At 52.1% G+C, this 12825-nt stretch overlaps 1 protein-coding gene across 1 annotated transcript in view; it reads right to left on the bottom strand.

Moving 5' to 3' along the window:
- Positions 1-7888: 7888 nt before the first annotated feature.
- The window catches only part of LOC113406934 (heterogeneous nuclear ribonucleoprotein C-like), a 39243-nt gene continuing 34306 nt past the window's right edge, over positions 7889-12825 (bottom strand). Inside the window, exons 4-7 of the mRNA XM_026653847.1 lie at positions 11720-11868; positions 10849-10971; positions 10164-10321; positions 7889-8623 (exon numbers count right to left, since the gene is read on the bottom strand). Of these exons, the coding sequence (XP_026509632.1) occupies positions 8585-8623; positions 10164-10321; positions 10849-10971; positions 11720-11868 (469 nt within the window). The 3' untranslated portion in view covers positions 7889-8584. The remainder of the gene's footprint in view (positions 8624-10163; positions 10322-10848; positions 10972-11719; positions 11869-12825) is intronic.

The following is a 12825-nucleotide window of genomic DNA, read 5'->3' on the forward strand; positions in this document are numbered from 1 at the left end:
CCGCAACCCCACCCTCCTGCTGCTGGACTGCTAAGGGGACGAGTAACTGATCCACGGAGCAGCGGCACCTTCTCCCAGGGGAAAGCCACTGGGATCCAACGAGGGGGCAGTGTGACCAGAGCCCCAGGCTGCTGCTGCGGCTGCTCCACTCAGCAAGGAAAAGTGAGCCGAATTGGGGCCTGTCTACCAAGGGGAACACATCATAGACATTTCCACTGGGGAGCAAGCAGCCCCCATGCCCTGAGGACAATTCTGCACCAGCATGATGGCAAAATTGTGGACATTTCAACTGTAATTGGGACTGAAAACGAGAGGCAGAATCTGGAGATTGAACATCTGGAGGGATTTCTTTTCTTTTCTTCTCAGCTCCAGTACTGAGTGGGGTGAGCTGGAGATGTCTTGTAAAAGAGACTTTACAGATGGGAGTTAACACTGCAGAAGTTATAGAAACTGTGGCAAACCTTAGGGCAAGTCCCCCACACCCAGTGGCACATCGTGCCCATGGCAGCTATCGTCCGCCATACAACTGTCTACTCTTAAGTGTGTTTTTAAGTATCATAGAAATGGTTTTTGTACTTTATGGTTAATACAATTCAGCAGATGCCACTGAGATATGAACTGGGTTTTGCAGGTTGTTGGTTCTATGCAAAGTTTGAAGCCGTCCAATCGTTCCATTGGTAGGATTACACTTCCTTGATATTTTGGTGTGTACGAATGTATTTAGTATGTGCCCCTCCTGCCTTAGATTTTAAAAGGTTTCTGTTGACTCCTAACTGACTGCTAGGATATGGCAAGAAATACTGCTGATCAGCAGACAACTGTTTTATTAGATGGTTTGAAATGTTTTTCTGTGATTTTTTTTTTTTGATGATGACATTTGTTGATTATATCTTAACTCTTCCCCTGAAAATCGAGACTGCATTTTTCATGGTGTTCATTTCACTTTCCCTAAAAATGGAGGGAACCATGCTAGTGTGATTATTTTGGTTTGATCTGGCCCTTTCTTGTTATCTCTCTGGTTGCAACTCTGCTCAGTAGGGGTTCTTTATTGTCTGTCAATGCTTAATTTGCAGAGGTGCCAATTAACTCAAATTCTCCATACAATGGACATGTACTAATGCAGTTTTTTTTTCTTTCTGTGGGCTTCATTATACTTGCATTCTTTTCATGTTGCATTCAAAGCGTTAATAATTGCCCACAATAGGAAGAATTGATAATGAGATCCTTCATGCCGAATGTGCTGTAATAGTGTAACTCACCCAACCCCTGGATTGTATTGATTTGGGGGATGTGTTCCAGACAGAAGTGATGATGAAATGGTTTGGCTGTAGCCTTTATGCTTTGTGATTAAAATGTGTGCAACAGTCAGAAACCACTTCCCAGTAAAATCCAGTGCATATATAAGACCTATTTGTAATTCACCACCAAAGATAATTGATTAGATGGGAAACATTTGTATATGATAATAAATCTTCTTACTGTGAAGTTCACTTTTTCCTGACTTTGATCTATGTGAGTATCTTAATTCATCCTCTCCTTTTTAATGGCCCTTTGATGGGAACATTTTCTAAGTGAAATCTGTGTTGGTGAAAAGTGCCAGGTCCCCAGCCTTGCAGACTAAAAATCCATACTTATCCACACATCAGATACAGTAGAGGTAGTGGCAGTGCTAGCTTTCACCTACTACCCGCTCTCCAGCTCTGAGCCATAGGGGTCACCTCTAGTGTGGAAAGGGTAGCTTTGTGCATATCAGCCTCTACTCATGGAAAAGGGGAATTATGTAAAACTTTGCTTTAGAAACTGGTTTGACAGCAACAAATTTCACCACGGTTACTGAACAACACATTGTAACAACTGGGCTGGGGTTTGAGTCTTGTCCTAGAGGGGAAGGCATTACAGCTGTTAGTGTTTATGCAGAGGTGTAGATGTTATTGATCTTCCTTAAATGGAAAAGAGATGACTAAAGGGGATATGATTGGTGTGGAGAAAGTAAATAAGTGTTATTTACTCCTCATAACACAAGAACTAGAGTTGTTCACCAAATGAAATTAATAGGCAGCAGGTTTAAAACAAACATGAGGAAATATTTTTTTTACACAATGCAGTCAGCCTGTGGAACTCCTTGCCAGAGGATGTTGTGAAGGCCAAGATTATAACAGGGTTCAAAAAAGAACTAGCTAAATTCATGGAGGATACGTCCATCGATGGCTATTAGCCAGGATGGGCAAGGATGGTGTCCCTAGCCTCTGTTTGCCAGAAGCTGGGAATGTGCGATGGGATGGATCACTTGATTACCTGTTCTGTTCATTTCCTCTGGGGCACCTGGCATTGGCCACTTTTGGAGGACAGGATATTGGGCTAGATGGACCTTTGGTCTGACCGATTATGGCCGTTCTTATGTTCTTACTTATGGGCCCCCATCATAGTAGTATTTGAGCACCCCACAATATTTAATGTTTTTATCCTCACAACACCCCCCAGGGGATCGGGAAGTGCTCCTATCAAGAGACAAAGCATCAAGAGACAGAGCATGGTTTTGCTGCAAGAAAGGTGTGTTTTTCTATCGAGATACCTATCTTGGTGTGAAATCCTATGGCAGGTAAGGCACTGTAGTTTTACCTTGATGTAACTAACCAAGGTCAGCCCCATGGCGCAGGGGTATTGGGTTGATCTTGATGAGCTATGTTGAGGTACAAACATAGCTGTGCCTTGTCTCCTAGACTTTTACATGGAGGGAGCTAATTCGAGTAGCAATCACAGTGTAAAAAAATCTGTTTTTGCAGTGAAGACCTGGCCCTAAGTGAGTCTAGTGGAGCAGGGAATTGAACCCAGGTGTCCTGGATGACGACATAACCATTAGGCCATCCTTCCTCTCTTATCTAGCAACTATTTCTCACTGGCAGAACAGCACACTAACTTACGCCAGGCAAAGGCTTACAAAGTAGAATGCACGGGTGACTTTTTAACTTTATAAAACGCTTTGTTTGGGCTGAGGAGGGAGACATCAGTCTGATACTGGCTGGAGTTACGTGCTGTCACAGCTGCCTTCCAGGAAGGTTGATTATTGGTTGGACATGCAGGTAATAGAGTGGGCTTGTGCAAAACTCTTTCAGCTTGTTTGCTGATCTTTAGTTATAGCCACTATTGGTTGTAGCTCTGGGCTGAAGACAAGCTAGAGAGTACCGTGGATGAACATGGATCAGGGGTGGAAGGAAGATGATTTAAAGTGTCTGAATTTCTCTCCCGTGGTGAGTTGTAACTGGTACCAGAAATCGAGCAGAGCTGGAGCAGGCAGAATGCTTTGAGTTAAGGGTTGTTTTAGAGAGCTCTTGAGTCATTTGTCAGCTGACAGTTGCTAGGAAATATGGCGGAAGAAGGTAATTAATAACCTGTTTGTTACCTAGCAGCTGATACACTGATCTGGAAGCACTCTGCATCAAGGCCTCTGTACCGGTGTCAGGGCAAGAGGTGGCACGAAATGAGGAAAGAGGAGCCCCTCTAAGGTGAGGGCCAATGTCCCTTACCAAGGTAAATTGGAGAAGCTTAGGGTTAAGTGAACTAAAGAGACAGGCCAGCCTTACGTGCTAGTACTCCTGACTGTGCCTTCTAAAAGTCTGTCTAGACTGGGGATAGATCCAGCTGTCCCCGATCTCCATAAGGCTGGGTGTAGGTAGATAGTGCTATGGAGAGTGACCAATCCTTTCCCTCAGGGTGGGGCTGGGTTCTAGGAAGTCCTTGGCCAGTGACTGATATGGCCCTCTTGAAGCAGAGAGGCCAGTTGATAAGACAAATAATAAATAACTCTTCGCTGCGTAGCACAGTCCATTGGAGGATCTCAAAGCACTTCACAGGCCTTGGGAAATTAAGCTTCACAACACCTCTATGAGGGAGGTAAAGGGTGTGACTAGCCAAGTCGCATCTGGTGGGGATGTTGAAGGTTCGGTAGAGGGACACTCTTCCTCTCACAGTTCAGCAGTGGAAAGCGGTTAGCTGTGCCGTAGTGAGGGAACAGGAAGAGGACACTAAAATGACACTCTGCTCGTCAGGTTTAAGAAAATGTAACCACAGACTATGGTCTGTTCTGTCCGTAAGCTCTGGCATCTCTACAGTTTGTCCATAAATCTCCATAACAGAGTAGGTCCAGCCTAATTTCTAGTCACACATGAACAAATCAAAGCGAGCCATTTACAATGTTATAGGTGGACAAGGGAGATAATGAACAGCATCTAATTAGAGCAATAAATAACATACACAAAATATCAGAGCACAAAAGTTTCCTTCCTTGGGTCAAAAACTGTATATGTTATTAGCTCAATTAGGTATCGCAGAGGAAGCTAGCTATTTCACTCAATATCATGCTACCCATCCTGTCTATTTATTCTCCAGGCTCAAGAAAGCTATACACATTTTTTGCCAATCAGTTTGATGTCATGTTTGTCTGTAGGGGAATTTGCGCACACATCTTTCAGATGGGTTTCAGACATTGTAGGCAGAGATGTCTTATTTCTGATGTATTTTTCACCCCCCAATCCAATTCACTACCACAATTAACTAGGCTGGTAACTGAAAGAAACTCAGATACACTCTCTACTCTAAAATGAAGCAATTCTGCCATTTCATTCTCCCCCGGTCTCTGTTTGGGCTCCTCCTGGGTTTATTTCCATCTGGTGTATGCTTGCCTTTTGGTGGTGTGGCTTCTATGCCCTCCACTCTTTGTTCCAAGTCCTCTACCCTTTCACCGCTTCGTTCTGCTCCTGTCACTGGGGCAGCTGTATTGAAACTGATTCAGTTCTTATCAAATATCAGCCCCCCAGAAGCCAGAGGAAAACTGCCCAGGCAGTGCTCTGCCCCTGCACAAGGGCTGGGTGGAGGAGGGGCAGTGTCCCAGTGTTATCCTTCCTTCCATGACGGCATTTTTTAAATCCTGGGGCAAGCTCCCAGATGGAGGTAGATTCCCACTCCCAATTTACACCCCTGCTCCCAACCAGCCCCATTCATTGAGATCAGGTCTCCCTTGTGCTAGGCCCTATACAAACCCAGAGTATGAGACAGCCATGATCTGCTTCTAGTGCAGAAAGGGGCAGTCCACTCCCTGTGTAATGACCTTCCCAGCATCTCATCTGTCAGCCATTTACAATGAAACTGCACAATGCACAAAATACTATAGCACAGGGACAATCCTATGTTAGCAGGAGGGTGGTCTAAATGACCTAGCCGGATAAGTCTTTTCAATCTCTTAATTGCTGTGATTCTGCCTATCTACTAGTGCATTCATTTTACTCCCCCGGCTGCCTCTGTGAGGCGGAGATTAAGATTTTAGTTTTAATCAAACATCTGAAATGGGCTGTGTCCAAGTGACCTTTCTCTCTCTAGCCACACAATCCTGTTTCCGGAGGCCTTAGGGGATGCAGCCATAGAAGTCTGGGGGCTTGTGGCCACATCATTTCCTCCCTGTAAGAGGTAGCTAGTTCCATGGTCCCCTTTTTACAGCAAGATTATTCCCAGAGGTCTGGCGTGGGGCATGTTGATTTTACTGATGATTTTAATTAGAGCTGGCATGAGTCAGTTACTCGTGTTGTTGGGCATCTAGAATACTTGGCTAGATGGGTGCTATAGAAACCCAATCTAGCAGTTCCCTGCAGTCCAGAACCGGGACATTGTCTAATGGCAGTTGGACAAAGGCTGTTCTCTCTCCGATGTGAAAATCAAAGCATCAGACTCCCGAATAACCAGAGAAAAGAAATACAAATTTATTATTTTTCCTTCCAACACAAATACACTCTTTTTCCAGAGCAAATTAGAAATACAGACACAATTTCCTACCAGCGTGAGAGAGACTACCTAGAAATGAGGGACACGGAAAGGAGCTACAATTGTTCCAAAACACAGTAGTATGGGGGCAGAGGGGGAATACAGGTTCTTTGGGTGAAGGTGAAACAACCCAAAGCACGGGTATGTCATTATTCACGTAGCAGGAATTAGCCTGCTGGGAAAATAATCACACTCCTCTTTTATTTCTGGTAAAGCAGCTCATGGAATTCCTAGTAAGTGACTATGAACCATATCACATAGCACGGTATATAGAAGCCATGTGAGACTAAAGGAAAAACCTTTTCTGAGCCAACGGAAAATCAAAGCTATCCAGTTTGCAAACAGCTACAGCTTCTTAGGGGTGCTCTATGCAGCCACGGAGGGACACTGGCTTGATGGCGGTTTCTCAGCCACGCTGCCTGGGCTGTTACCAGCATCCATGTAATAGCAGTACCAAGCACTTGAAGCCCTTTCCATTTGTGGGTCTCAAAGGCTGTGTCTTCACTAGGAATCAAGCTGTATTTTTAACCTGTGTTAAAATCCCAGTGTAGACAAGGCAAGTTGTAGCTGGTCAACGTGAACCAGTGGCTCCCCCTCGTGTTTGCTATGACCAGTCTCCCTTTCTAGCGCATCAAATGGAAGGAAGCCTTTGTCCTCACTTCTGGGGCCCTTCACAGCCTGTCCCCACCCAACCTACCGTCTCTTGTTCACTAGCGAGATGCTGGCTCCTGCCTCTGACTAGACCACGAGGCCAATCTCCATCACCCACTTGTTACAGCTTCAAACCCGCCCCTTTGTGCTTGCCCAGGCTGCCTCTCCCACGTGGTAGCTGCGCCCCGTCAGCATCCCTGGAGCTGCCTCATTATCCACCTTCCAACCCTTCCTTAAAACTCTCCTTTGCTGCGATGCCAACAAACAACAACGAGGCTGCTGGAGTGCTGAGCGCTCGGCCTGTCCTGCTGATCAGTGCTGTCATTGGTCCCTTGTGCCCCCGGCTGCCTGGCTCCAGCTCTTGGCGTGTGAGCTCTGCGGGGCACGGATCATCTTTATGTTGGGTGTTTGTACAGCATTGGGGTCCTGGAGCTAGAGCACTTGGGTGCTCTATAAAACAAATACCCCTCCTCATAAGACAGGCTAAAAACAATGGCCGTGTTTACAGTAGGATTGTTACATAGGTTAACCACACCTTTTTCCCAGTGAAGCCAGGTCCAAATGTTTCACGTACAGGTCAGCAGATAAAGTCTCCCAATGAACCTGTGCAGTGGCTTGTATATTGTCCCTCTTTCGCAGCTGGGGAAACTGAGGCACAAGAGACTTGGCAAAGTGACTTGGCCAAGGTTACCTAGCAGGCCAGTGTCAGAGCTGGGTGTAGAGCTCAAACCTGCCTCCCAGTGCTGTCCTCTAACCTTGAGGTTTAGATGTAAAATCTCCAGGCCAGGGAGTCTGTCTCTGCCTGCCTCTAAAAGGCCTGGCACATGGAAATGATATTTCTCGCTCTGTGGTTTCCTAGTGATTCCACAGAAGGGGGAATGTTTGTTACTCTAGCAGCCCTGGGGGGAAGGGATCCCCCTTGGTTAACAGCCATGCCTCTGCAGAGTGAGCAGCGATTCGGAGAGATGCTGCAGCCTTGGCTGGGGGACTGAACGCTGGGGACGTGGCTGAGCCCCAGGGGACGAGCTGTAGCCGACAATCCAGTTCTGTCCCAGCAGAGCTCTGCCTCGTTGAGATTTCCATGAGCACCACAAGGAAGCAGCAAGTCTAGTCCTGGAGCGTTTTGTCTGCGGGTCACCACGCTGCAGCCCTGCGCTAGCCCTTGTGGGAGGCATTGACTGAGGCAGGAATAAATGCCTGCTGCTTCCCTGCTCGCTCTGCCGGACTGCAAGAGCCTGACCATCCCATCGGGGCATGGAAATCCTGCTCTGAACGACCTGGTGCAGCGAGAACTCGGGGGCCTTAAATGTTGACTTGGGCGAGAGCGTCGGGCTGCTGCGGCCATGAGTGGGTGACATTTTGGCTCTTTCTAGGCACGCTTCATTGCAAGGTTCACTGAGCTCCGTGACGTGGGTCACGCAGAGGCGATGGGAAGGGTCCCCCAGGAGGTCCCTGTTCTGCTCCGGATGAAGCTGGCATTTGAGCAGAGTGGCCAAACCCAGGGTGTTTTTCCTGTGGCACCAGGCGTCTCTCAACCAATCAAGGCCCAGAGGCAGGGCAAGAAGCCACAGTGAGGCACACAGGAAAAACGGAATGACGGGCGCTCGATGCTGCACGTGGCCTGAGCTAGTCCCTGAGCGGGAGGGGGTGACGTAGGGCCTGGGAGGGGGAACCCTGCAGTGGGAGACAGTGGGTCCCTTGCATGGCACAAGGCTGCATACAGCAATGGCATGGCCTGGGAGCCAACAGAGCAACACACCCTCATGTTCCAACAGTGCAGGTTGCGGACAAAGCGAGGGCTGCCTGGATTTCTACATGGGTCTTAAATACCCCACCAGGGTCCAGACAGTCTAGCTCCTCGGGGGCTTTCTACCTGCCCTTCCCCCACACTACATTTCCCCCCCTGCTAAAAGGAACAATCATAACACCGAGATTTCCCTCCGCGTGGTGGGGTCTGGTGCTGGCGGAAATGATGAGGCGCGGGACACAGCTTTGTTGCGCTAGCGCTGAGACCAGGTACACTCATGTCATGTGTGGCACCAGCTGGCAGCCTTGAAAGAAATACAAACACAGGAAAGGAAATGCTAGCCAACCTGGGGAAGGCTGTGGCGCCCCAGTCCGGTTACTGGCTGCCCTCCGGGTCTGACGTGTGGTTTTTCATCTGCAAAGAGATTACTACATTACATTATTCATCCTTGTCGGCCACATGTACCAAAACACATGGGCCCTGTGTGCGGTCCCGCTCATGTGCACATGGCTACCTGCGGGTCCCTGTGCACACGACTACCCGGGGGTCCTTGTGCACATGACTACCCGGGGGTCCTTGTGCACAGCTCCTGCTCGTGTGGGCACACATGGCCACCCATGGGTCCTGTGTGCAGCCCCTGTGTGTGTGTGCACATGACTACCCGTGGGTCCTGTGCACGGCCTCTGCTCGTGTGTGCACACGACTACCCGTGGGTCAGTGATGGCAGGGAGATGGCAGGGCTCTGCCGTTGCCCTGCTCCACCTGTCTGGGACAATGTTAGTCAAAGCATACCCAGTACCACTCACTGACAAAGGTGCCCTGATTTATTAAGTTAGTAGTAATTTGTCTTAGGAATTAAAGTAGTAAATGAGACGGATTTGTTTCAAAATCATGATGCTCTGTTACAAGCCAGCTTGTTAGAAAATTGTTTAACAGCCCCTGTGTTGTTCCCTTTAAATTTCCTGAGTGTCCCGGGGGGGGAAGGGGGGCTGGGGCTGCCACGTTGACTGGCTCACCTGCATCACTGGAGGGGTTGCCAAGGCACCCAGCTAGGATGCAGCCAGGCAAGGCACCGTGGCAGGGTTGTGTGCAGCAGATGGCGCCTGCTCCCTGGGCATCTCCTCGCTCCAGGCGTGTTTACAGTGTCTGTGCCCTGGGCATGCCAGCTCTGGCCTGGAGGGGGGCTGGCTGGCTAGGGATACAGCCCAGGGGAATCTGTGTCCTGCAGGGAGGCCAAGCGTCTCCCAAAACTCTATTCTAGCAGCACTCAGCTCAGGTGGCCCCAGCTTGAAAACCAGAAACTAATTCATGGCACTAGGCACACACAATGCCACGCCCGTGGCCCCGGTGCCCGTCTCTCCGCACGCCCCCACCAGCAGCTACACGCACTCAGCAGCCCTCCCTCTCCCATAGCGCAGCTCCTGCAAACGCAGCTGGATGTGTGCAGGGGAGCCTGGCGTGAGGAGGGTGGTCATGGGGGGGACACAGGCCGAGGTACACGGGCTGGGAGATGGGCATTCCTGTGGCTCAGGGGAATGCCCAGCACATTTCCCCACGCAGGCAAGTGAGGGCCCTTTGGCTAAAGCCCAGAGAAAGCTCTCTCCCTGCCTAGGCCATGCCGGGCCCATGCCTAGGCCTGCCAACCCTGCCGGTTTCGCCGGGAGGCTCCCGGAATGGGCGCTCTCTGCTGGAAGCTACTGAAGCCAAACCGGGAGATTTTAGGCACTAAAAGTCCAGTGGCGCAGCAGGGCTAAGGCAGGCTCCTTGCCCCTCCCGAACCCCAACCCCCTGCCCCAGCCCAGTGAAAGTGAGAGCGGGTGGGGGAGAGCCAGCGACGGAGAGAGGGGGGATGGAATGAGCAGGGTGGGGCCTCAGCGAAGGGGCGGGGTTTGTGTTTGTGTGATTAGAAGGTTGGCAGCCCTACCCAGGACAGAACAGCTCTGCTGGGACCTACCGTCTCCTCGGTGTCTGTGCTCTCCTCCTCACTGTCGATGTCCCTCAGGTCGCTCTGCGCATCGGCAGCTGGGCTCTCCTTCCCTTGCGGCTCCCCCGCCGGGTACGAGGGCTCTTCGCTCACTTGAGCCTTCTTCTTCTTCTCCCCCTCCTTGGAGCCTGCAAGATCAGAGCAGCCCCTAGACAGCAGAGATCTCTGGCTGCTCTGTGCTCTGCCCAGGAGGGACGGGCTCACAGGGCACTAGGGAAATGCCCCAGGCCAAAGGGCTGTTAGTCTGTGATAGCCAAACCAGGGCCATGCGGCAGCCAGCCAGGAGCCCGATAGTCACCCCGAATCCTCCCAAAGAAGCAGGCTGCAGTGTCCTGCTTGCGAGCCTGGCGGGGGAGGTTCCTAGGAGGCAATGGACCAGCTGGGTTAGCATTGCACCTATCCTCTCTGCGCAGCACAGCTCGGGCCACACTGCAGCCCCCGGGCCATCTCTGGAGCTGTACTCAGAACCAGTTCAGGGGCGTCCCTGCGTACGCTCTCGTGTGTGTGTGTGTGGGGGGGGTTCCTGCCCGGATGCTGGGCCTTCACAGCTCCATATGGGGGCACATGATCACAAGCAGCCTACGTGCCTACTTGTGCACACCCAATGCTCTGACAGCCTCCCCCACCCATCCCCTCGCCCCTCCTCTCCTCTCACCTCTCTCCCCAGCCAGCCGCTCCCGCCGCTGGTCCATCCGATCCAGACTCTCCAGCAGATTATCCACCTGGGCTTTGATCTGGCTCAGCTCTCCCTTGATGGAATGCAGCTCTTCGGCACGCACTGCACGAGGGAGGAGGAGAGGCCATTAGCTCGGTGGAGATGGACCTAGCCTGGAAACGATGGGGAGGGCGATCCCGGCGGGGCCGGCAGCCTGGCTGGGCGACCCACCTCAGAGTCATTCTGCACACTCAGCTCTTGGTGGTTAAGCATCAGTTAAGTGCTGGGTGCTGCCATCTGAACCTCCAAGCTGCGGGCAGGTCCCTGTCTCCCTTTGCACCTGCTGTGTATTTCCTCTTCTAAATGCACAGCAGTTGGGCCAAGCTTTTCCCCCCTGGAGGCACCTGGAAGGGGCCTGGGTTCTGGAATATCAGGCCCCTTTAAGGGCCCCTCCACAAGGCTCCCCAAATCCCTTGGCACGTTGGAAGGTCCCAGCTTCGGGGGCACCTACGTTTGCAAACGCTGGGCCTGTCAAACTCACACACCAGGCAGCCGAGCCCAGGCGCTGCTTTCCTGGAGCAGGTTTTGGAGACAGTGGCCTGTAAAACCTGTTTAAAGGCGAAGTTCTTTCGCTGCTCGGTCTGGGGGCTCTCGACAGCAGGCTCCTTCCTATGGAGAACGTGCTTCCTGCAAGCCGTGCTGAGCAGCCCCCGCCCCAGGCGTGCTCCCCCTGAGCCACGCTCTACCCAAGCCTTGTCCTGGGGCCTCGCCCTCCCCAGGACACTCTCCACTTCCTAAAGCAGTGATCCTCAGTGTCCCTAGCATCCCCTCCAGTTAGCCCCCGCCCGCCCCCGCGAGCCGTTACGCTTACGCTTTGTCCGACCCAATGGTGCGTTGCTGCTGCCTCTCGGCCCCGGGTGGGGGATCAGGCTGCTCTTGCCCCCTGCCCCCACGTGGGCTCGTCTGGTCTTGACCGGAATGCGATTAATAAGGGGCGGGATCTTCTGGTACTCGTACACCCTGCAAGGGGGAGACAGCCCCTAGCATGATCCCCTGCGCAGCGTCACAGGCACTGCACTGTCCTCGGGGGACGAAGGGGTCTGCAGGACGAGCAGGGAGGATGGAGCCCCCTCATGCCAGCAGGGAGCAGGAGTTGGGGGCAGGGAGCTGGGGGGCTGCTAGCCCTGGAAATCACAAGGCCTGAATGCCCAAGAACGGGCTGCAGCATGCGACAGAGGGGAGCAGGGGCCCATGGTCTGGCACAAGCCCTCCCGCCTCAGGGCAGCGCCTGCTCTCAGGGGCAGTCGGGACGCCCTGCTCAATTCCTCCCTCCCCTGGGCGGTCAGTGAGTGGGGGGCCTAGAGGCACATGGCTCCACGTGCTGAGCCCCGAATGAAGGAAGCCCAGCTGGAGCGGCGCAGGAATGCACGGGGCAGCCGGTGGACACGACAGCCCGCAGCAGCCCCTGGGATCCAGACGGCGCACGGCCACTGGGACATGATGTCCTGCTCTATTACCGATGAGCGCTGCTGCAGGCAAGGGCAATGCGGTGCCGCGCAGGGGTCCTGGCAAGCTGCCCTTGTGGCTCTGGGATGGGTGAAATGTGGTGCCCCCAGGCTAGTTGCCAAACCGCCTGGCACCACCGGGGGATTTCAGCTCCTTTGAACGGGCAGCCTCTTGCTCTTTAACCTCCTGGAGCGTTACCAGGAGTCGTGCAGCGGAGACAGACCATCCCTCCCAGCCCCCAATGCACTTGGCTGCCTACTGACTGTCAGCACAGACGGAGGAAACAATCTGGTTCCGTGGATATTAATCCCCAGGGACTCTCTCTGCTAATCGGCTGCTATTAGATAAAGGCTTAATGATGAGATCGGGGCCAGATCCTCAGCCGGTGCAAATCAGCACAGCTCGGAACAGAGCCTGACTGCAAGGCTCCTGGGGCAGCGGGTGCCAGCTCAGCTCCCTGCGGCAGAGCGT

This window comes from Terrapene carolina, unplaced genomic scaffold, assembly GCF_002925995.2.
Source record: "Terrapene carolina triunguis isolate 2854851 unplaced genomic scaffold, T_m_triunguis-2.0 Scaffold166, whole genome shotgun sequence".
Lineage (NCBI taxonomy): Eukaryota > Metazoa > Chordata > Testudines > Emydidae > Terrapene > Terrapene triunguis.